The sequence below is a fragment of the Lynx canadensis genome, chromosome D2 (assembly GCF_007474595.2).
Source record: "Lynx canadensis isolate LIC74 chromosome D2, mLynCan4.pri.v2, whole genome shotgun sequence".
Classification (NCBI taxonomy): domain Eukaryota; kingdom Metazoa; phylum Chordata; class Mammalia; order Carnivora; family Felidae; genus Lynx; species Lynx canadensis.
The window spans coordinates 3,101,366-3,127,124 of NC_044313.2; the positions used below are offsets into that span (position 1 = coordinate 3,101,366).

General features: G+C 46.9%; 1 protein-coding gene across 3 annotated transcripts in view; it reads right to left on the bottom strand.

Moving 5' to 3' along the window:
• MGMT (O-6-methylguanine-DNA methyltransferase) overlaps positions 1–25,759 on the bottom strand; it is a 244,134-nt gene that overhangs the window by 44,304 nt on the left and 174,071 nt on the right. For all 3 annotated transcript variants that reach the window (XM_030334721.2, XM_030334724.1, XM_032595179.1), the window contains one exon: positions 2,775–2,935. In XM_030334721.2, coding sequence (XP_030190581.1) covers positions 2,775–2,935 — 161 coding nt within the window. The remainder of the gene's footprint in view (positions 1–2,774; positions 2,936–25,759) is intronic.

Here is a 25,759-nt window from a genome sequence, read left to right on the forward strand (position 1 = left end):
AAAAAGGCAGCCACAGAGACTTCCAGACTTCTGGTCAGGATAGACAGCTTCATGGTTCCTTGGCCGAAACACCCAGACAATTAACTTGTTACTACTAATCAATCTTGGAGGATTTCCAAGAGAAGTGGAACTATGTGAAAGTTCCACTATTTGTTAAGTTTTAACCTACAAAACCGGCAATTTTATATGCTTAACTCTGTGTGTGTGTGTGTGTGTGTGTGTGTGTGTGTGTGTGTGACCCGCCTTACAAAATGAGCCAATGGTGAATGGTGTACTCATCTCACAGCGAGCCTGGAACGGTGAAGCAGTCTGGCCCGTGCAGGAGAGGGGCCCATGGGACGCAGCATAGGGGTCCCCAGTCCACAGGCCAGCACCCGAGGAAGAGCAGGTCAGGGGGCTGGAGCGCAAGGGTGGCCACAGTCAGGATTACGTTTTTAAAACACACTGAAATAGGCAGGCCTGGCCTAAATCTCAGAGGCAAGACCATGATGGAAAAATGATATGCCAAGCCATGTCAAATGTGTTCAAAAATTAAGACACACAGAAAATAGAATTTGTTAAAAAAAAAAAAGCATTTATTCCATATTGAAACATACCCATGCCTCCCAGTTCGCAAAGGTTTCTTTCTTTATGTTAAAGCACAGCTTCCAGAGCCTCAGAGGATTTCCCTTGCACGGGACCCGCCCGCTCGCCATGATTTCAGCGTTGCCACAAGACCCAAAGTAGAAACAGAGCAAAGCCAACTACCACTGGCTAGAAAGGGGTGTTACCACATCTGGGGGTTAGTGCCAATTAACTCCGTGTTAGCAATTGTATTATAACCATGCACCACCTCCCCTCTTAAACCGTAAAATCCCCACACCTGGTCCCTGCCTGGGAGTGAGCGATTGAGCTAAATTAGAAAAACCTGGCTTGCACATGCCGAGGCGTGGGAAATCCCGGCCCGCAGCAACCACTAACTGTCAGGAGGCGGGGCTGGCCCAGGGGACCCTGTCTCCCCGAAAGCTGGCTAGGAGGATCTCGCCCCAGTTGGAAGTGCCCGCCAGCACTGTGGGGCTCGCCCAACGGAGAAGGCTTCTAGGTTGGCTTGGATGGCCTTCATCCTTACCCCAGCGGCTGCTTCCGGCTCGTCCTGGTCACTGACCGTGACCGGTTAGCGGAGCAGAGGCCGTGGGCGTCGGGGCCCAAGGCCAGGGAGGCAGGATAAGTGTGGCCAGTCCCAACCCTCTTCAAACACTGAGGACAGGACCTCAGGATTTAATAAGCTCACTCCCCAACGCCCCTTTGATTATATAGAGACTTCCTGTCTTGGCTTTATAATTTTTCCGTCCTAAAACTTTCAAAACCTTAAATTTCAGCTCACTATTCATTAGACTTAAGGGCAGGGAAGCCAGTCGGGCAACTCTTCCTTCCCCCAGCGACACAGCAGTACTCCCCGAGTGCTGATGTGGACACACGAGCTCAAAGCACCAGGATCCCCAAGCCCCTACTTCAGAACCCAACCACACCTGAGTTCCTCAGCCCGCGCAGCAGAGGTCACACGCGCGTCCTGCGGCATCCACACACCCAGTTGGCTCAAGCTACCGGGGAGCAGCTGAGGCTCCCCTGCGCCCTGAGGGCCCATCCAGGATGCAGACCAGGGAGGGTTTCTGGACGTGTGCACAGTGACAGGCAAAGGCCTGCTGTAGCTCCCACACCCATGCTGGAGACCATTCCGGAGGACACAGGGGGTGAAGAAGGGGCCCTGTTCATTACGGCTGAACCATTTCAGTTCATTATGTGCAACAAAGCTCAAGGTGTTCTCTGCTCACTTGTCTGACCTTGTTAGTTAACTCAGGTGTTAGCTCAACTTCACAGGGGCTTCTCTATCCACTGCCCCTAGAAATTCTACTCCATTTTCAAGTTCCTTTTTGCTGAAAATCATGGCAGCTATTAGAATACCGTTAAGCTCATTTAATCCATTTCGAAATTCAAGATTGCTTTAAATGCACCTTATCTAAAATCTCAGGGTAATTTTGTCCCCTGAGCATAGGTGTCTACACATCTATACAGAGATGTATATACATATACACACGCTTTATTAAAACGAATATAAAAAAAATCACTACGTAAAATAAGCCCCCGGCACATGTCTAGAATAATTTTAGTTGCCGTAATTAAGGTCCCAACAACAATTTAAAAGGAAATTTCTGGGAAAATGTTTTTGGTGACCATAGACCATGTGCCTTTGACATACAACATTTAGGCAATACGTTCTCAATTCATCCTTTAAGAACACTATATCAAACTAGGGTAAGTTTGAGAAATTAAACTGAAAACTTATTAAAGAAGACACAATGCGGCTACCCACTCTGATGTAAATGTCACCAACCGAATTTATGGAAGTGGCTAATTGTCCATGTACAAGCCTCATTTTCTGTGCTGTTGGCAAGCAGATAGTTTAAGTTAACAATAAGCTTATTGAAAAATTCACTGCTATTCAGATGTGTTCCCATTTAAACCCTTCAGCCAACAAGAGTTAAGAGTCGATCTGCATGCATCATTTTTATTGCCTTTGCCAAGAATTATGTGACCATGTGCCAAAACTAACACAAGCATTTGGAATGGGTGGAGATCGTGAACTCTTGTCCTTACAGCGTGGCCACATGCTGTCTCTGTTTAGATGATGTAAAAATACCAAGTCAGTATAGTCGATAAAATGAGCTGTGATGTAAGTGATAGTTAATAAGTCAAGCTCCCTGAACGAAACCCTAGGAGGCGGCGGAGTTACTGACCTCGCTGGAAAACGGGATGGTGAATCGCAGGCAAGGGGAGGTCTTTGAGGGCCGCTGGCTCATGGAAATAGGCATCCAGCCAGGCCACGCACTGCTTCAGGGGCGCCGTCATTTCCCCTGGACAGCCGAGCAGCTCAGGAAGAGGGGGGGCCTCCATGGCTCTGCAAAAGCGGTAACAGGAGCTTAATAAGCCTCTAGGCCCTGCGTCCACACATGTGAAAAGCAAACAAACGTCTACTCTACCCACATGGGTAAAAGTCTACTGCTGCATAGCAATGGGAAAGGGCGCCGGAGGAGGGCGTGGGACGTCTGCCAGCCACGTTTCCCCCTTCAGCTTTAAGACACACAGCGCAGCCTAGAAAACAAGAGGGGATTCTGGGAAGGAACAGCCTAGTATACGGGCTCTTCCACCTGGGGCCCTGAGCGTCTGCAGCCATGGTGAAGCAGGACAAGACAGAGCACGGATGACCGGCACAGAAGCCGCGCTGGTGGGTGTGTGCACTGCCCCTTCGTGAGACTGACAGGTGCATGTACGCATCTCCCGGTCACCTAGCAGATCACCACGTGTTACCAACAAGATTTTCCACAAATACTGTTGAAGTAATTAAACTGCATTTTGGTCACCCCGCCCCTCCCACTGAATTTCAACAATAGCACGTTCATGATTTCCTACCACTTGGTGCTGCATTCTGGGGGATTTCCTCCAAGTCTGCTTTCAGTCTGCTGATGCTTATGCTTCAAAGCGTCTAATCTGTGTGGAGGTCGTTCTGTGAGGCTAACTCCCCTTACACTGCTCTTCTGGCTTGCTTTTTTTCCTCCAAATCCCCCTCTTCATTCATTATGGTCACTTCTCCCTTTTATCTCAAGCTTAAACCAACGTCATTTAGGCTCTCTTCAGTTTGCTCCTTGCCCTCGGGGTCTGATTCTTCTGTCTGCGGCACCGCCCGGAGCCGACTCCCCTCCAGCAGGTGCTGACTCTCTGGGATATGCTCTGTCGGAACGAGGAAACGTCCCCTCAGAGAGGCTTTACTGGGCTGCTTCTGAGCCCTAGAGTTTCATGATGGGTCCAATTTTAGTTTCCTAGGACCCCAAACCCACAAAAGCGCCAGCCCCAAGTCTGACTTCTTCTGATGACCTCCTTCCTCACCTTCGAAGGCTCAGCACAGGTGGCAGGCTTCCTAGCAGCTTGCTGGGCCTGGACGGCAGAGGGCATCGAGAATTCTCGGATACTAAAGCTCTGGGGGTGGCGTACGTCCAAGCAGTACATTTCCTGACCCCTCGCGTCTCCCTCCCTGCGTGTTGCGGTGTGTGTGTGTGTGTGTGTGTGTGTGTGTGTGTGTGTCAATCTCTGGGCTGCCTTTCTCACCTCGCACCCACCACCCTTATGAGGGTCTAAACAGAGAGGCCGCCACCCACTGGGCCGCGTGGCCCAGCACAGGGACGACAGCGTGGCTGCGGCACCCGGGAGCGTGGGCTGGACCTGTGTGAGGACAGCAGCACGCACAGGGCACCGCAGATCCAGAAGCCCGTGTAACCTCACCCTCCAAGCTGCAGGCAGCAGCCAAAGACCTTGAAGTACGTCTTACAAACGCTCCTGCACTGCAGTCCGAGTCTCTCAGGCACGGCATTCTGCGGAAATGAGGGTCTCCATCGAGGTCCTGGGATCTTTCCAGAGATAAGCTTCCCTGGATGGGATGCGCAGAATGCCCTTTATACTGTTTTTCCACAAGAGAACAGACAGTGGATCAGGGAGGGCTTTCTAAGCACTCACATACGGGCAGTGTTGGGGAAGGAACCGGACAGCAAATAGAACTGAGCCTGCCCAAACGGCCAGGCAGAGAGGGCTGGCCACGGCCCGGCCATCCTGCCGACTCCCGACTGGACGCAACAGGCCCAGGCCTCCTCGCTAGCTCACTGTGGGCCGGAACTCATGTGGACGGACCTCTGGTCGGCCTGGACCCCAACTCCGCAGAGGGGCCCCATGGGACCTGCTCCCTCCACAGGCACCTTGAGGCCAGAGGAGCGGGGGCAGGGCCTCTCGAGACATCCCTGGGGGGAGAAACCCATCTCCTCACTGCCCTGACTCCTTTCTCCGTTAGGACCTCCGGTCAGGGAAGGAGTGGACCTTCCTGCGCTTGTGCTTGGCTTAAACGTTATTCCACTCCCTCTGTTCTCCCACTGTTCCTTCCTTGCTGATAAACTGATGATACTGGAAAGTAAAGATGGGCAAGAGTGTCTCGTGCTGTTCCATCCTGCTCCCGGGGTGGGGGTGGGGGGACAGGAGACAGGTCCACCGAGGATGAGCCAGGCCTCCCTCCCGACACAGCTGGCACCGTCCAGGGGGCAGCTTTGTGGCTAAGGCCTCGAGCAGGAGGCCAACTGCATGTGACACCTGGTCACACAGGGGGTGAGCAGGGCTGAGGTGCCCACATCCCCACCCTCAGCCCGTGGGTGGCTTCAGTCCAGAGGAAGCAGGAGAGGGGCCGGGGCTGCATCAAGAGCCCAAAGTGCCCCACACGCACCCAGCATCTCCATGGCCAGACTGGGGCCAGCTGAGGCCAGCCACTCACGGGCCACAGATGCTCTCAGGGCTTGTGGGGTGTGCTCGGCCATCACACACGTGGCAAATGGGGTTCCCTGGGTCAGGGGGCCTACATCACAAAAGACGGGGGTCCTCTGCACCCACTAGCGACCTGCTTTGCTCCAAGAGTTACAACTCCATCCTCGGAGGCCCCGGAGCAAAACGGGGGTGTCTGGCCATCAGGGGAAGGGGCCAGGCTGGTCGCCGCTCCCTCCACATTGCTGAGGGACTAGATTGGTAGCTGTGTTCCTGCTAGCATTTCCCGCTCCTAAAAGGATATTTGAAGAATTTTTATAGTAGTAAAATTCATCTTAAATTGATTTTTTATGCTTGTGCTAAAGATCTCAACCTCTGATTTACTCTGTAGTTCTCCTTTTTAACTCTTTCTCTATTGGCATTAGGTAACTATTCATGGGTGAAATGTAATTAAACAGCTTTGATTCTGAAGCAAGGATTTATGATACTACATTTAAAATGAATGGCATTAAACACACACATAAAACCAGATTTTTAAAGCCATGACACAAATTTCCATTTCTACAATAAAACGAAATTTATTCTCTGCCCTGCCCTCCCCTCCAGCCTCGCTTCGCTTGCCCCTGCGCGAGCCGCGGTGTGACGGCAGCACTTATTAGGGAGGAGTCTCTCCAGGCTTCCCTATCGACCAGCCCTGAAGCCCCACTGATTACGGGCGAGCACCAGCGCATGGGAGCCCAGACCGAGGGCCGGGAAGCCAGCGCTGCAGCACAGACAGGGCCCTGTCCTGCTGTCGGCTGGGAGAGGGCAGAAAGGGGCCACGTCACAGTCACTCTTTATTCACAGTCACGTATTATCAGTAAGAGTCACCCAGAGGCAAATGCAGGGACACTGGAACCCTTCTCCTTCTCTCCTGTTTTGTTGTTGTTGTTGTTGTTTATTTGTTTTTTTTAAACCTGGCACGAGAGGGCTGGCTAGCGGCTGACAAATGAATTTGGCTTTGTTGAGTCACACGCAGGACAGTGGACAGCACCGGGCACACCATGCCACAGGCAAACATAAAACCACGTGTCGTTTGGCTTAAGGGTCTCTTCCAGAAAGAGGCAACTGCTGGCGATCCCAGGACAACAGCGTGTGGCCTTCTGGGGAAGCTCCTGGAACCCCAGTGAGAGAGAAAGCCCCATGCGAAGTTCTCCCGGACTCCTGCCCCGTTTGAAGAGGCAGCCCCGACCCCTTCCCTTCTGGGGCTTGGAGGAAGGACATTCTGGCGTTAAACTATTTCAGATCTCAGGTCTGTCCTTCAACCCGAATCAGGACGCGGAAAAAGTGTGAGGCGCTCCAGATGAACTTCTGAAGTGTCTTTAACGAAGCAGGCAGTGATGCCTTTACCGCCACGTATTAAGGGAGGGCCCGTCGCTTCACAGCATTCCACACAGGAGCCTACGTGGTCTTCAAGGGAGGACTGCCCTTCCTACGCGCAACAAAGCTCGCGTTTCCAGACACGGATTTCAATTAGAAAGCGAGGGGATAGAGGCAGCATCCCACCAGAGGCAGGGGGGACACAAGGGGAGTGGACCAAGTTTATGTGAAATGGCCCCAGTGGACGGGGTTCCTAGCCGTCCATCTGCCACACGGGAAGCCCGAGCTGGCGCTTCCCATCTGCTGTGGCCCCCTCAGCCGGGTCACACCCTGGGCTCGGTGGGGGGAGGGGGGCAGCAGCCGCAGAGCCCGGAACCCACCGCCCGCCGTGGGCGAAGCGCGCCAGGCCGGCCTGGGTGCTAGACAGCCGCGCTCAAGGTCTGAGGCTGCGTCAAGTACTGGCACGACACGAGGAAACCTGGCAGAGCCGTCCTGACAGCTCGGCTCCCGCTGTCTTCCCCGTTACCAATTCGCTCAATACTTTAAAACTCAACCAGCCTGGCAGGCGATTTGGGTATTCAGGTCTGGGGGCACCTCGAGACTCTGCCGGTAGTAAAGAATCACTAAATCTCCGTTTCTGAATGAATTCTACTTCCCGAAGACATTAAAATGTCATGTACTTGGCTTAAATCCCATTTGATGTAAGAAAACAGGCCAAAAGTTCTAAGCTACTCGCATCTGATTAGCGGCATTAGCTACACCCAGGGGGCGGACTGCTGGGCGTTCGGAAACCTCTCTTTTTGACCCCAGTACTTTTCCAACATCTCTGTCTTCACAGGATGAAACGGAGTCTTACAGTTTGGGAACATTAACTGGTGACGTTGGAGGCTCACCCAAGAAAAGAGCTCTGACCTTAGAGCCCTGAAGACACGTAGCCCTTGCAGTTCATGTGGAATTCGGCAGGAGTTGACCCAGGTTGTGTCCGTTGGCAAGGCTGAGAGATTAGTCTGTGTGGAGGCACACAGATGCCGGGTACAACTTGTTGTGGGAGGAGGAGTCCAGGGCCTTGGCCACGTAGGGCATTTTAGACACCCTTACGATGAGAAGCATTTCCCAAGCCGAGCCAGATGAGCAAATCTCCCCTTGTCTGGCTTCCAGGACACAGTGCGGACTCCAGAGTAGAGCGCCAGACCCCATAGTCCCAGGAAGGCACGCGTTTTCAGCAAAACTTTAAATCTGCAATAGAGGGGACTTTAAACCACGCTGCTAAATATCACTGGAAAATGTACTATGAGGTCTAAATTAACAGATCTCTAGCAGACTCTCTTGTGCTTGTGTCTGATGCATTTGCCCCGCATCCAATCATACCTTCCTGTTAAAGCTCTGATGCTTTGCTTCTAGTGGTAGGATTGAAGACGGGACATAAATTGTGCCACCTACCATCAAAACAGATTTTTGCAAAACCGAGGCTGAATAAAGATTTTAAACTCTGTACTCCAAGTGAATTTCACGTCTTGATTCCATTCAAGCAATTATCGAGGATCCATTAGGCACGATGGCTTATTGACAGGAATACAAACGCAGTGTTTGTAGCCCAAGCAGGCGGAGAAGGAAGAACACGGAGGTAGAACATGGAGTTGGTGTCAGCAGCTTTCTTTCCGCTCTGCCTTTTGGACAACCCCATGTTTCCCTGATGCCCCCAAGGAGCCCTTCCCTCCCCGATGCCCTCCAATGAATGGACAATGCAAGCGATGGCCCCGTGACGTGGCCTGGTGGCCAGCAGCTGTTGGGAAACACCACCACGAGGGTGTGTATGGTGGGAGTCTGCGCGACTATTTCAACTTCTAAACTAGGAAGAAAAGAGGAAGGGGGGAATCAGAGTGCTGATGCTGGTACTCAGAAACACTGGTCTCAAACAGCAGGACGGAGTCAAAGACAAAGGACAGAGGCCCACCGACGGGCTCACCCAGCGGCGCGGCTCCGGGCGGGCACTGTGTGTGCCCGGCACCCGTCTGACGGTCCGGATGCCAGCTCCTGGATTTCTCCTGCTGCCCTAACAGCACTATGTAGTCAAGGGACAAAGAGAAGAGTGAATGCAGACGTGCAGTATCAGCAACATACTGACGTTTACATAACAAACGGGAGACACGTTTACACATTTGTTCATTTTAACAGGGATAAGGGCTGCTACTGCTCATAACACATGGGCTTAAGGACTGACTCTCACGTACTAGGTTTTACTTTCTGTTTTCACAGATCATTCCCTATAAGACGAAGAGACGTGCTACCATACAACAGAGGGAAACCAGTGGCGAAGGGAGCCCGCTCCGAGCCCAGACGGAAGTGAAGAGGACGGCTTCGTGGGGAAGGCGGTATTTCCACCGTCTCTGCAGGAGGGGCTGGCTGGCGCACTGACAGGTGCTCTGCAAACCCTTGCTGAGCTTTTACTGTGTGGTTCGTAACAAAGACGGACATAAATCCTGCTCCTTGCCTTTATGCCTTCCACCCCACGATCGCACACCCCCCAAAATGAATTCTACATTTACGATCCTATCAGAGGCCACCAATGGTTCACGTCCCAAGGTCAACAATAGAAGGAGGAAGAGGCAGTAAAACTTAACGGGGCCCCAATTTACTCACTTTCTGGGTGGTCACAGGTATGTTGCTTAAACTGGATATCAGTTTTTAATGGGCATCCTAAGCCCTCAAAATCTGGGGTTCGAATTCACGTCAGAACCTAAACACGACCACAGAGGAATTTACGGTGGTATCTGAAAACACTCTCCCCAAGCAGAAAATTCTATGTAAATTTTCAACTCCTCCTCGTACAGAGTACATGTCATAAGAACTACATACTTTTTTTCCCCTTTTGTAAATGATTCTTAAATGCATAAGCAATAAAACATTTTTAAAACACAATTTAAAGAGTATACTTGGCAGACTAGAATGCCTTAAAAAAGCCTATTTACTTTCTCCCCTAAACGTTCAAATTGTTAAAAGGAAAACTGTATTTTATCAACACTTTAACATACCATTAAAATCTCTCCTATTTGACAGATGAAGATAAAAACACCCCAAAACTACGGATGAATTATCAGGTCCCTAATGATTCCAAAACAATTACAGGATGCAGAGCAATCTAGTTAAATTTTATTCAAAAGCTTACTACACTTGTGTTTTCTTTTATTTTTCTATCAAGAAACCCATGAGGCTTAAGCACAATTCATTATGTATGAGACCCCACTTGCGGTGCTTGACTGTTGATTAATAGCAAAGTTTGCTGTATGTACATTTGCAACATTAGATGCATACAATATGCTAACTTATTCTTTCACTGAAACTAATTATTTACAAAAATGACTACTTGAGACTACAATTTATTAAATGCATGCATCCAGTCTCAATTTGGCCCCAAAAGACAGCCTGGAATGAAGATCTTTTACTTGATGTGACAACTTCTGGAAACGCTGTTATTAATATTGTAAATGTGGCAAATAAAGAGTTCAAATAGCCTTATGTCTATGTTGCATTTGCTTTTTGCCACTGAAGCAGGGAACAAAGCGCTTTCCAACATTTCACACACCAGAGGTAGACTCCTCTTTCCCAGCTTAATTTAGCTTCCTATAAATAAAATGTTTATACGGTAGCAATGAAATAGTTTAAAAAAGGAACAGCTAACACGAAAGAGGAATAAAGAGTTCTCATCAAATTGTTAGGTAGGTAGATTACAATTGTCAAGAATAAATTTAGTACATTTGTTGAAAAATACCCATAAAAATACACAATTTTTAAAGAGTCATTTCCACCGGTCTCATCAAATTATTGGTACTCCCTTATGGGCACTTTTTTCCCCCCACAGGATCTTTAGGGTTAGGTAACTTTGCATTATTCAGTAATTCTCTACACTCCCGGTAAAGAAGGGACAAATAACGAATTGGTCCACAGACGAAAATTATAGAAGCCTCACATTCACATGGAGATTTCATAATGGGGCATCTGGTCAACCGCAAGCATCCGCCAGGCTGACTTTATAATGCACGTGGCCCAGGGCAGCAGCCACCTGTTCTGAGTGTCCTCCACAGTCTGGTCTCTCTCTGCTGAGCCAACCCGCACACTCTCTACAGGTGCCCCTTCCAGTGCCCTCAAAGACTCTGTGTGGCCTTGCTCCGCTCTGCTGAGGGTGTGTGCCACTGCACGCTCAGGAGACACAGAGAGGAATCAGACTCCTTCCTTCACATGCCAAGATAAGGAAAATCGATGTCTGTGCCCAAACGACAGAATGATAGTGCAGAAGGTCATTACATGTACTAATTGCTCTGTGCCATTAAAGTTTTGCAAGGACACCTAAGGAAAAAGACATAGGTTTCAAACAAGGGCTTGCTCTGGGATATAAGATTTTAGGGACACAGAACTGAACCATCAGTGAGAGGGCCTTTGCTCCCTAAAACACCCAACTGTGAAGAGAAAAAAGAAAGTAGCATGAGAACCGGAAACTCTCAGGGCCATAGTTAAGATGGGCAAAGATGACTGACTGTCAGGCTTGCTTGCTTTCAATGTTTATTTATTTTTTTGAGAGACAGAGACAGAGCACGAGTAGGGAAGGAGCAGAGAGAGAGGGAGGCACAGAATCCGAAGCAGGCTCCAGGCTCCGAGCTGTCAGCACAGAGCCTGACGCGGGGCTCGAACTCACAGACCGTGAGATCATGACCTGAGCCAAAGTTGGCGCTTAACGGACTGAGGCACCCAGGCGCCCCAAGATGACTGGCTTTCTACCATGCAATCTAATACCCCACTCTCTCAGTAACACATTCAAGGTCAGCCAGAGTCAAGGCAACTGAATACAGAAGTCCCAGTTGAGAGAATGTCTCACTGTCAGACCTCCATTACATGATACGACATTTTGGAAACGAGGGGTCCACTGAATAAAGGTGAGGACCAACTATAGGGAAACAAGTCAAGGAAAACACTTGCATAAAATTTCATAGCTGCTATTTACTGAGTGCCTACCACGTGTGAGGTGTTTAATTAAAAAAAAAAAACTATTCCATATTTATTCCTCCCAATAACCCCTGAGGGAGATATTATCTCTATGTTCCAGAAGATGAAACTGAGTCCAGAAGTCTTGTGATAATAACTTAATCAATGCATGAGGGATGCAACCGGAACTTGAATTAAAGTCTGATTCCGAAGACCTTAACCTCTGGACCACCTCCTTGAAGCCACAGTATTCCAGATCATCTCTGAAATGGAAATGAGTAGTCACCCCTTATAAGGAAAAGTCCTTATGTTCACATGCTCTCTTCTTGGTAGCATATATCCTATATAGCATTTGGATTTATTCTTTCATGTTTAGGTAACTTCTATAAAGTTCTCCCTAATCCGTAAGACTACAACCTTGGCCCACTGCCCTATCAATTCGAGGACAATGGGAATCTAAGTGTTAAATCTAGTTCTGTTATGCACTAGACACTTCCAGGAAGGGAAGTGCCCACACTGCAGGGTCTTGGGTCTTTGGGAGCAGCCCACTGGGCATCACTGGTCTACACCCTCAAAGGAAGTCCATGTTTACATTTAAATGCCTCGATGACCATTCCACACAACATTCCTTTATACAGGTAAGCAGCCTGGGCCTTAGAATGTCCCAGGCTCACCATCTTCCCTACACTCAACCCTCTGGAAGCAAGGACCAGGGTGATAAAAGCCACGTTATGGTTCTTACGTGGCTTGGCAAACCAGCAGGGCAGGCTGGTTTGCAATGGGCAGATGTCAGTCTAGGCTGCATGAAGAAGTCAGATGGGTGGGCTCCCCACAAAGGCTGCTCGAGGTCTTTGGCTGAAGAGCCATGCATTGTCCTGGGGCTGATCCCAACTCTGCCCCCCAGCCCTGGGGTCCTATCTGGCACAGTGCTGGTGCTCAGGATCTGCCTGCTGAACGAGTGGGTGGACAAGACGCAACGGTGAGAACACGGCCACCACAGCATACACGCTGTGAAACACCTGCAGTTCATGTTTCGTTTTTCCAATGAATAATTTGCCAAAAACATTCCCCGGGGGTGGGGGGGGAGGGAAGAAAAACCCACAAAGATTTTCTAAACAGCGAGAGCTACATTTCTCTGCCTTTTCAGATTTTGTAGCAGAATGCTGAGTAACAAAGTTTGTTAAAGCCCAGGGACTGGGCATCACTTCCAATTCTGCTTACTTTGATAGGACCCCACAGTCAAAACCTGGAAGTGTTTCAGATTTGAAGACACAAAACTAAGTGGGTTTTCTTCACGGCATTCCCCACTCCTGCTATAAGGCAATCAACTGTATAACGAGATGAAACACAAGAAAAATGAAATTCAACAGCAAATACTTCATTCCTTGACTACTGATAGGTGTTGAATTCCAGCAACTGCACACATGCGAGGAAGGCCACCTGTGCTGCCCCTCCTTTCTCCGTGAGGTTTTTCAGTCTCCCAAGAGCAGCTCATCAGGTCACCATAGAAAGAGGGAAGAGGGTCCTCGTGGGGAGAACTCTGTGCCCCCCCCCCGCCCCCCACCCATGACATGCAGGGGACACCAGCAGACCCCCTGCAGTCACTGCCTTCTGATCAATTCTGGGGGAATACAGGCATAAGAAGGAAACCCACTTCCGGGAAGCAGAAACATGAGTGCCCCTGCCACGGTGACTGGGAATTCTGGAAGGTCTGGTGAGCAGTGGGGCGGAGCATCCCAGAGACAAAGCATGTGGCGGGGAAGGCGGCACGTGCCTGAGCCTGGAAAGCTACTGCCCCTTCTCCAGGTTCTCACGCCTTAGGTACTAACAGGACTAAAACATACCCACCCCTAATATGGTTGACAAAATTGATCTCCATACAGCATCTAGACGACTTTGTTGTGATGCAATTCAGAAAAAAAAAAAAAAAAATCGCATCTTAGCAAGGGAAGGTGTCTTAATTTAAATACTAAAATAATAACTCAATGTTCTGAAGACACCACCTCTTTTCTCTCCAAAAGGTATGTGTTATAGGAAGACTGACCTCCACAGGGTTTAGTCCCATTAACTTGTGTACTGGGCTCATTAATAAATAATCCTGCCACTAAATTACCTGTCTTGTAAATTGGTCTGTACAGTTCTAAATAATAGATAGTTCCCTATTTTCAAACACAATGGAGTTTTTAAAGAAAAGTGTCGCTTATGATGGAAGACAGCACTGCAGTTTCCTCTGGCAACAACTTTCTGTAGCTCACTTTCTCAGAAAGCCTTCCCTTCTCCTATTTATTGTTGCAGCTGGAACACGTTAGCTGGTGAGCAGAGCTGAAAACCCTGCGTTTAATATCAGACAAGTATATTGACTATACATTAGTGGCCAAAAAAATCTTAAGCAACTATTAAATGGACAGTTAATGTAATTGTATTTTAAAACACTGAGGTCATATTTAATTTTGAATCGAAACTCTTAAAATGCGCTTTCTGGCAAGGACATAGGGTAATAAAACAATGTTAACTACAGAAAAAAAAAACCTAAAACTCACATTATTAAAATAAATCTTTTTTCCAGAGTACTAATATTTGCAAGAAGTAGATTACAAGCAGCAGAAAACATTTGTACTTCTTCAACAAGTATTGTCACTGGCACCAGAAATCAAGATTTTCAATTTGAAGGATGACTCACTCTGAGCAGCAAAGAGCAGATGCCATTTCCCGCCCCCCTCGTTCTGCGAGCTGGCTGCTACCCCAGCATCTTCTGCTTTCCTTCCAGGGCGCTCCAACTTAGCAACACCCGAGGTCTCCCAATCAGAAGTCCGCCAATGAAGTACCCACTTATGTTCAAGAGCAGGAAGTAAAAGCAAACGGGCTTAGGGGGTGTCTAACAGGATGAACGGAGGCAGGGTGAGAGGAGAAAGAAAGGGGCAGAAAGCATTTTAGCTGCAAAGCCAGCCAATTAAAATTCCCTTTAGGAAGCACCACTTTCTACTCAAAGAAGGCTGGAAAGTCCAATTTTATATGCCTTTTTCCTCCTCTTAAAAAAATCAATACAGCCCTCTGGGAGGCTGTCACACTTGCAGGCAGGCGGGTCTGTGGACCGTAAGCTCCACGCCTGGACCCGGTTCACAGCCCTCCCAGGGGAAGAGAGAAGGGGGCGTCACAGGGTTTTCCAGCAAAAACAAAGCAGCATTTATTTACAGGTGTTCTGACTGCCAGGATGAGAGAAGGGGCCCTGCAAATAAAGCCTCTCGAGCCGGGGTGGCACTTCAGAGCACTAAGCCTTGATGTGACCCCTGAACGCCTCCACCCTGAGCTTGAGAAGAGCAGAGGGGGACAAAGAGACAAGACCCTGCTGAGACCATTTCTGGTGGGAGCTTGAGGCGAGAGCCTGTTTCCTCTCTGCTGCCCCACGTAGTGTCACCCAATCCCCAAGGTTAGACAATGGGCCTCCGGGCTGCATCACTGTGCCAACCACAAATACAACAGAATTGTTAATGTTCTGGTCTCTCTCCTGTTCTCTGGTCGCAAATTGCTAGCTCCCTCCCAGAACTAAGCCTTGCTCAGTACAGGTGTCCTTCTCTGCATCCACAACAGCATGCCTGCGGAGGCTTGGAGGCCTCTCAAGTTGGCTCCATTCTGAATTTAAGTCCTCCGCTTTAGCTGGAGTCTCAGGCCTGAATAATTAGGGGATCCTTTTCTTTTCTAAGGATTCTCAAATACTCAAGAGTTTGAAACAAACAGTAACTTGAAAAAGTAAAGTCTTGTTTGTGGAAACATCTCCCACTGGGGAATTAATTCTACAGAAGAGGCATTTAACCTTCATATATAGTGGAATGTTTATTCTTAAAGATTCTAATTGCAATGTAAACATAAATTCTGAAATCTCACAGAACTCATAGGTGCTTGGAAATTCAGACTCCTCTTGAGGAGCCCAGGTTAAGACTGTGTGTTCATTAAATGACCATCAACTTAACATAAATTGCTATATACTTAGGATGTTATATATGAACCTCATGCTAACAGCAAATCCCAAACCTATAACAGATGCACAAAAAATAGAAAGAAAGCCAAACATGACAGAGACTCATCAATCACAAAAAAAGAGATCAAGAGAAGAAAGCAAGAGAGAAGAACAACAAAATCAACCAGAAAACAATTAACAAAATGGCAATAAGTACATACCTATTGGTCATTACTTTAAATGTAAATGGCCTAAATGCTCTAATTAAAAGACACAGGGGTTGGGAGAGGTGGATTGAAAAATAAGACCCATGTATATGCTGTCTATGAGAGACTAAGCTTGGCCCTAAAGATACATACAGACTGAAAGTGAAGAGATGGAAAAACATTTACCATGCACATGGGAGTGAAAAAAAGCCAGGGTAGCAATACTTGTATCGGACAAAATAGACTTTAAAACAAAGATGGTAACAAGACACCAAGAAGGGTATTACATAATGATAAAGGGATCAAACAAGGAGATCTAACAATTTTAAATATCTATGCACCCAACATTGGAACACCTAAATACATAAAGCCAATAATAACTGACAGAGGAAGAAATGGATGGTAACACGATAACAGAAGGAAGGGGACTTTAACACTCCATTTACATCAATGGCTAGATCATCAAACAGGATCAATAAAGAAACAGTGTCTTTATTTTTTATTTTTTTGATGTTTATTTATTCTTGACAGAGAGAGAGAGGAGTGCATGAGAGCGTGCAAGCAGGGGAGGGGCAGAGAGAGAGGGAGACAGAATCTGAAGCAGCTCTAGACTCTGAGTAGTCAGCACAGGGCCTGATGTGGGGCTCGAACTTGTGAACTGTGAGATCATGACCTGAGCCAAAGTCGGACACTTAACTGACTGAGCCATCCAGGTGCCCCAAGAAACAGTGTCCTTTTAAATGACACATTAGACCAGATGCTCAGAAATATACAAAATGTTCCAACTACATTCAAGTACACATGAAACATTCTCCTCATTTCAAGTACACACGAAAACATTCTCCAGAATAGAACGTATGCTAGGTCACAAAACAAGCCTCAATAAATTCAAGAAGATGGAAATCATACCATGCATGCATCTTTTCTAGCCACAATGGTATACAACTAGAAATCAATCACATACAGACAAAAACAACAACTGGAAAAACACAAACATGTGGAGGCCAAACAACATGCTACCAAACAACCAATAGGTCAATAATGAAATCAGATAAAAAACACATGGAGACAAATGAAAATGAAAATACAACAGTACATAATCTTTGGGACACAGGAAAAGCAGGTCCAGGAGGGAAATAGATAATGATATAAGTCTACCTCCAGAAACAAGAAAAAGCTCAAACAACCTAAACCTACAACTAAAGTAACTAAAAAAGAACAAAGCCCAAGGTGAGCAGAAGGAAGGAAACAATGAAGAGCAGAGCAGAAATAAATGACACAGAGACTAAAAACAATAGAAGAAAATCAAGAAATGGTTCTTTGAAAAGATAAACAAAATTGATAAACCCTTAGACTCATCAAAAAAAGAAAAGAGAAAGGACTCAAATTAATAAAATCAGAAATGAAAGAGAACAGACACTACAGAGATACAAAGAATTATAATAGAATATTATGAAAAATTATATGCCAACACTGGACAGCCTATAATAAATGGATAAATTCTTAGAGACGTTATAATCTTCCAAAACTAAATCAATAAGGAATACAAATCTGAACTGACCAGTTACTACTTATGAAATTGAATTGTTAATTATAAAACTACCAAAAAAAATAAAAGTCCAGGACCAGACGGATTCACAGGTGAATTTTACCAAACACTTACAGAAGAGGTAATACCTACTCTCCTCAAACTATTCCAAAATGAAGAGGAGGAAGGAAAGCATCCAAATACATTCAGTGAGGCCAGTGTTATCCTGACACCCAAACCAGATAAAGATGCCACACACAAACACACAAACTACAAGCCAATACCTCTGATGAACACAAACAGAAAAATCCTCAACAAAATATTAGTAAGCCCCATTTAACAATACTTTAAACAGCTGACTCACCATGATCAAGTGGGATTTATTCCAGGGATACGAGGATGGTTCAATATTTGCAAATCAATTAATGTGATATATACCACATCAACAAACGAAGGATAAAAATCATATGATCATCTCCATAGATGCAGAAAAAAACTCTCAACAAAGCGGATTTAGAGGGAACATGCCTCAGCATAACCATCTTCTATCCATGATAAAAATCCACAGCTGACATCATCCTCAATGGTGAAAGACTGAGAGCTTTTCCTCTAAGATTAGGAACAAGATAAGGATGTCTCCTCTTGCCACTTTTATTCAGCATAGTACTAGAAGCCCCAGCACAGCAATCAGACAAGAGAAAAGAATGAAAGGCATCCACACTGGTAAGGAAGAAGTTAAACTTCCACTATTTGCAGATGACATGATACTATACGTAGAAAACCATTAAGACTCCACCAAAAAACTATTACAATAAATGAATTCAGTAAAGCTGCAGGATACAAAATTAACATATGGAAATTGGCAGCGTTTCTTTACACTAATGACTAAGTAGCAGAAAGAGAAATTAAAAAAACAATTCCATTTACAACTGAACCAATAATAATAAAATACTTAGAAATAAACTTAACCACGGAGGTGAAGGACCTGTACTCTGAAAACCATAAAACACTGACAATGACACAAATGTAAATATATCCTATGCTCACAGAAGGGAAGAATCTTGTTAAAACATCCATACTAACCAAAGCAATCTACAGATTCAATGTAATCCCTATCAAAATATCAACGGCATTTTTCATAGAACTAGAATCCTAAAATTTATTTGGAACCACAAAATGTCCCAAATAGCTATAGCAATCTTGAGGAAAAAAAAAAAAAAAAACAACAAAGCTGGAGGTATCGTAACTCCAGACTGCAAGATATACTACAAAGCTGTAGTCATCAAAACAGTATGGTACTGGCACAAAAAGAGACACACAGATCAATGGAACAGAACAGAGAGCTCAGAAGTATGCCCATGCTTGTATGGTCAATCTTTGACAAAGACGGCAAGAATACACAGGAAAAAGTAGGAAAAAGACAGTCTCTTCAACAAAATGGTGTTGGGATAACTGGGCAGCTACATGCAAAAGAATGAAACTGGATCACTTTCTTACAACCCCACACAAAAATAAATTCAAAATGAATTAAAGACCTACACGTGAGATGTGAGACCATTACAATCCTAGAAGAGAGCACAGGCAGTAATGTCTCTGACATCAGCCATAGCAACATTTTCCTAGATATGTCTTCCAAGTCAAGGGAAACAAAAGCAAAAATAAACTAATGGGACTACATCAAAATAAAAAGCTTTCACACAGTGAAAGAAACCATCAACCAAACGAAAAGGTAAGCTATTGAGTGCGAGAAGACATCTGCAAATGGCATATCTGATAAGGGGTTAGTATCCAAAATGTATAAAGGACTAATACAATGCAACGCTAAAGCAATCTGATTAAAAAATGGGCAGAGACACGTGAGAAGAGGCCCATCAAGAACATGCAAATCAAAACCACAAAGAGATGCCACCTCACGCCTGTCAGAATAGCTCGGATCAAAAACACAGGAAACAACAAGTGTTAGTGAGGGTGTGGAGAAAGAGGAACCCTCCTGCACTGTTGGTGGGAATGCAAGCTGGTGCAGCCACAGTGAAAGACAGAACAGAGGTTCCTCAAAAGATTAAAAATAGAACTACCATATGATCCAGGAACACCACTATGGGGTAAATGAAAACACTAATCTGAAAAGATATATGCACCTCCCCATACTTGCTGCAACGTTATTTCCGATAGCCGAGACACTGAAGCAATCGAAATGGCCATCTGCAGATGAATGGATAAAGAGGATGCGGTGTATACATACAAAGGAATATTCATCATAGAAATAGGAGATCTGCCATTTGCATCAACATGGATGGGCCTGGAAGGTATTATGCTAAGTGAAGTCAGACTGAGAAAGACAAATACCATATGATTTCACTCACATGTAGAACCTAAAACAAAACAAAACAAACGAATAAACAAAAGTGGAATCAGACCTAAAACCACCGAGAACAAACCGATGGTTGCCAGACGGGTGGGCGCTCAGACAAAACGGGCAAAGGGGAGGTACCAGCTTCCAGGTACCAAGTAAGTCGTGGGAATAAAAGGTACAGCACAGAGAATACAGTCAGTGGCCCGGGGATGGTGTCGTATGGTGACAGAGGCGATCTACGCTGTTGTGAGCGCGGATTCAGGTACCGAGATGTCGAATCACTATGTGGTACGCCTAAAACTAATGTAACGCTGTGTCTCAACTACACTCGAGTTGAGAAATGAAAAATACAGGTCACCTAGTTAAATTTGAATTTCAAATCAACACAATTTTTCATAATACGTACGCTAAAAAAATGATTCATTGTTTATCTGAAACACAAATTTAATTGGGCATGCTGCATTTTATCTGGCATTCTTACCCTCATCCCGATAGGAGGCTTAAAAGGTATTATTTAGTGCTATAAAAATGGAACAAATGGATTGAAATTACTGCTTCCTAACAAGTTACATCCTCTCTTTATGCAAGACTTATTTAGCAAGGTTCTGCAGTTGCTCAGGATGCAAGTGAGAAGAAATTACAGTAAGACTAAATAAAAATGGGAAGAATTAACAGCCTTAGTCTCACCTTAAAATAAAAAATGCTACCACATTAAAAAAAAAAAAAGACTGTGTTCACATCTGTTCTGGCTCTCTTACTGTCTCGGGTTTGTTCACGCTTAGGAGACCACGTGACAGGTGCAGGTACAAAAATAATCCATCAGAAACTAGAATCCTATAGGCAACTTGGTTTTCCGCTGGTGTGTTAATATTGCGTTGTGAATATTTACTCATTTTTGTGTACAGACACCGGGACGTAACTTGCTTCTGCCCTGCCCGGCTTTGCCAGAGAGCCCTTTCACCCCAGACAGTTTATCACAGCACCCATCACTGCCCTTGCTGAGGATGGATGGGAATCTGGGGTCCCCAGTGCTCTCCCAGGAGAGGCTGTGTGCATTTATACACAAAGTGACTTCCTGGTTTGTCCTTCTGGGCCATTTTCATGCTCAGAATGTACCTGCGAGTTTCTTCCTCCTCCTTCCTCCTCGGCCCCTTAGCTCAGGCCCCAAGCTCTTGCTGGGCCAACTCCACAGCTGTGCCAACAGCATCTCCTTGCCAACACCATCCAGCCTTTTAAACCGTTGGTGTCCCACATTTGTCCCCACACAGGATTTCCTTTTTTCTAAGCTCTTTTTTGTTTTTTAAAAGTTTATTTATTTTGAGAGAGACAAAGACAGCACAAGCAGGGGAGGAGCAGAGAGACGGGGGAGAGAGCACATCCCAAGCAGGGTCCACGCTGCTGGCACAGAGCCCTATGGGGCTGGAACCCATTAAACCATGAGATCATGATGTGAGCCAAAACCAAGAGTTGGGCGCTTGACTGACTACACCACCCCGGTGCCCGCCTGCAACCCCCCCCCCCCAACAGGATTTTCACTATCTTCATGGTCCTCATGCCTCGATGGGCCAAACCTGGCCCACCAACTATTTTTGTAAACAAAGTTTTACTGGAACCCAACCATGCACATTTGTTTACATGCACGATGGCAGAGCCAAGTAATGGTGGCAGAGGTGGTCTGGTCTACAAGGTGTTTAGTATCTAGTCCTGTACAGAAGGTTGTGGGCCTGGTCTCTCCAGATGGTTCCCTTCACTGCTGATTTCCTGTCACTCCACTCCAGTACTCTCACCTGTGATGCTCCCAGATCCAAATGCTTCTCCAAACCTGAATGTAAGCCGGATTCTACATCCAACCACCCCAACCCACATCAATCTGAGCCACCCAGTTTGGGTGGTACCGAATGAATAAATGACGTCAATCATGGCACTGGTATTTACTGAGCACTCGCTACGCACTGGGCATCGTGCCAGGAACTCTATGGGCACAGATCGCAAGATACGGGGGTGAGAATCTAGATTCTGGTTTCTCTCGGAAAGCTGCCCCAGCTGCTGGTCTCCCCTTGACCCCTACACCACATGCTCCCCTAACCCTGGGGATACTGCTGGGTTTGGCTTTGTGAGGTCTCTCCTCCCCTTTCCCCTTTGTAGCCTATGCACAGGTTTGCACCCGCATCCTGCACAACCACCAGAGCCTCTGAACCATCCTGGCCACACTCCTTTCCCATGTGAAGAACCTGCCCAGACCAGGTAAAGCTTCTGAAAATCCTGCCTGGTCCAGGTCACCATCCTGCTCACGAGCCTCTCCTGACTTCTCATCATGCACACGGAGTCATATCCAAGTTCTGTCTGGTGTTAGTCAGAACCCCCGGTCTGGCCTCGATGCAGGGTCACCCCCAAGGGACCGCGAGCTCCAGCCAATCTGGCCACGGCCCTCTGCCATCCTGCACTGTGCCTGCCCCTCCCCCACCCCTGACGCTCCCCCCCTCCCCAGGCTGACCTCAGCCCACGGAGCAGGCCCCATGGTCGGTGCTGCTCCAGCACTCCCGTGGTTGCAGGTCACCCACACCCCACATCCCATCACCCCAAGTGCCTCCAAGTGTTCTTACCCTCCACCCCCACATACTTAGCCCCATTCACGTGGACCAGTCTGCCGGCTTCCACAAGCACGGCCCGTGCCTTCGGGCATCTCTGTCATTTGAAGCAATGGACACTTCACTGCCTTTGGTGAAGGGCTCACGATGGCCAGTGAATGGTAATAAGTGAAAATAGTCTGATGTATTCTGCTGCCTCATTGTACTCCTAAGATTTTGTTTTCTATCAACCTCATCATGCGTTCTCTGAAGGGCTTAATAACTGAACTTCTTAAATGGGTTAAGATACATACAAACACCAGCTACAAACTTCCACAGTTACAGACTGCTTCGACTGCAGGTCAGTTTTGATCAAAACTTGAAACATCTAAGGAATAGGTTTCTGAACCAGATCCGAGGCACAGGAGGGGATTTCAGGATTTCCAGCTTTGGTTCCCCCCAGAGTCCAAGATTCAATGGACTTGCATGGACTTAAGAACTACCTGGATGAACTACCTTATCATAGAGACTTGGTATTTCTCCATTTATATACTCTATGAGCAATCACGTCAGGCCTTATGCAGTTTCACATTTACCACAGCCCATCACCTCCTCTCCTCTTCTGGGCATCGCTGGCCCAGCGCAGAAATCCCTGAGACACCACGGATCTGAAGTCACACAGCACAAGGCAACGGAGAGTGAACTTGTCAGCTCTCAGCCCTGCCGATCAGAGTGTGACTAATACAAGCTCAGCCAAGGATCTTCTCAACTCTTCCAACAGAAATGGCCCTCTGCCTGGTGTACGATGTCTTCAAAAGAGCCGGCATAACCACCCGGGAAAAAAGACCAAAAGAGTACAGAAAAGGGGTGTTTGCTCGTGTTAAATAAACGATCTGCTCCACCAGGCTTTCTTCTTTAAAACACTTACAAAAATTAAACAGAAGTCAGACTTGAAAACAAACATTCACGACTCCCAGGCTACTGTCCCCTTTTTGGTACCCATGCTTCCTTCACTCCTACTTTAGGAAAACTGAACGTCTCCCCACTAATCACTATGTATGTGACTCAGAAAACGAACTCCTATTTCCAGGAACCAAACCAGAAACTCTGGCAGGAGCTGGGTCTGCAGCTGAACGCCTAAGCTTGGAAAAACCTCAAACTATCCCACTTGCCATTTTCAATTAAACATTTTACGGGAAAACAGTAACATAAAATACACATACTAGAAATGTGCGACTCCACCGAACCTTTGAAGAAACAAAGGATCAAAAAGAAACACGTTTCTTCCTAAAAATACACCCCACACCCCAAACTATGTAATACTTAACAACTGCATGCCGAGCTTCCAGGAAACGAGAGATGTTCCGAGGGGCTGATGTTCAGTACAGTCCTCTGTGTCCCAAGGACAGGGGAAGCACACATGAGTTTTGTCCCCCGTGGACCTGAAAGGGCATGGTGGCGTTCCTCTTCTGCACATAAACACCTGCTCAGTATGTACCATGCATGGCACGCTACAGAAGCTTCTAAGGGATGCAAGGATGGGGAAGATACAGCCCACCTCTTCCTCCACCCGCTCTGCCAGGCAAGGGCGGGAGGATGCACCCTGAGGACAGGTTGTCCTTGTGTTCTCAGGGGACCGGTCCTGAGGGGGATGCCCTTGGCTCCGTCCACATCCATGGTACTAAGATGCCAGCATCAGCTTGGCGGCCAGGGCACGGGCACTTTCTCCTTCTCCCTCAGCGCTCCTCCTCGGTATTTCAGCTCTCTTCTTCGGTGTCCTGAGCTAGGACTGGCTCGGGGTACCTCATGCATGCCAGGCAGAGAGAGAACATCACTCAGGACAGGCAGGGCCCCTAATAACCAAGATAAGGCTTGCTGTCTTCTTCCCTGTTCACACAGAGTCATCCTGCAGGTCTATCTGGATGGCACCTTGGAAGGGGATTTAAAGCTGCTTTGTATTTTTATTTTTTTCTGAGTCTCTAAACAGCAGCAAAAAAGAACTTTCATTTTTAGGAGAATGTGCTTGTGTTCATCTATCCACCAGACACCAGTGCCTCCCAATGTCTGCCTGTTTCTACTGCTTTCGACGTGAAGTCTGAAAAGCCACCAATTTTCTCAGAAGAAATTTAAATAAACTTCTGAAGCCAGAGGAGCAATTTTCTTTATAATTGACATTAAAAAGTAGCATGAACTGGATGACGGATGGTGGTGAGCAGCTGCCACTGGGCACGGTCTTAAACTTACGAATAATCAAGGGCAAGGGGAGGAAGAGGTTCACTGGCCGGTCCTCAGAACTAGGGGATAATTAACTACTGTGGTGCAGAGATAACAGAAATAGAAACTTCCTCAATTATCTAGAAACCAGGCCAAAATAAGATCCGTGCATGCAGACAATTCTTCACAAAAGTGGCAGATACCTCGCTTTCTCAGAGGCTGACTTACTCAACTCCAGAGCCAACTCATGGTGTCTTCCCTAGACTTCATGAAATGATCAGTTATCATTGATAGGACTTGCTCTGGAGAAGCTCAAGGCAGTCAGGAATTTGATACTCAGTGTTCTGATAGGACAGCTGATTCTCGAACAACGCAGTGTCAGTGTGTGTGTGTCCACGTGTACGGAGACTTTGTTCGATGCACTACGGTCCTGTAAACACATATTCCTTATGATTTGCTTATCGGTGTTTTCTCCAGCTGACTTCACCGTAAGAATACCGTATATGGCTCATGTCACACACAAAACAAGTAAATCGACTGTTCAGGTCACTGGTAAGGCTTCCAGTTAACAGTAGGCTATTAATAGTTAAGTTTGGGGGGGAGGTCAAAAGTTAAATGTGAATTTTCAACTGTGTGGGGGGTCAGTGTCCCAACCCCATTGCTCAAGGGTCAACTGTACTTAGTATTAACCAATCGCTCACCGCATGAGCTACTGAACTCCTGTGTTACACCGTGTAGCCGTGGAAAAGCACGAGTGTTGGATGGAGGAGGGCCCCCGGGGAAGGAGCCCACACGGGAAGGATCCGGCCCTGCGGGCGGCAAGGGAAGAAGGCTGCAGGTCTGAGGGAGACAGGGGCGGGCAGGCTTAAGGGGCAGGTCTCCTCTTCACCCCCAGAGTGTGGGAAGGCATTCTAAGGTGTTAAACAAGGACTGCGAGGACAGGACTGGCCCTTCCGAGAGCTCACACGGGCGGCCGGCAAGGCTGTTCACAGCTGGGCAGGAAGCTTCAGCACATGGCCGTGAGATTTCCGTATCTGTGAAGAGTATCCAAATGGAGAGTCTCATTCAAGCTGTTACACGTTCCTATGAAATATTCTTGCTAAGATATTCTTGTTAATCATCACAATTGAGAAACGTGATATATATGGCCTGTTTAAAAGTCAGCAAATTGAATGTTTATCCATCTTTCAACGAAGCACCTGCTTCCAACACAGCTGACCAGCGACACTGGCTAGATCTCCTCGCCAAACGATCCAGAAACGTTCACGT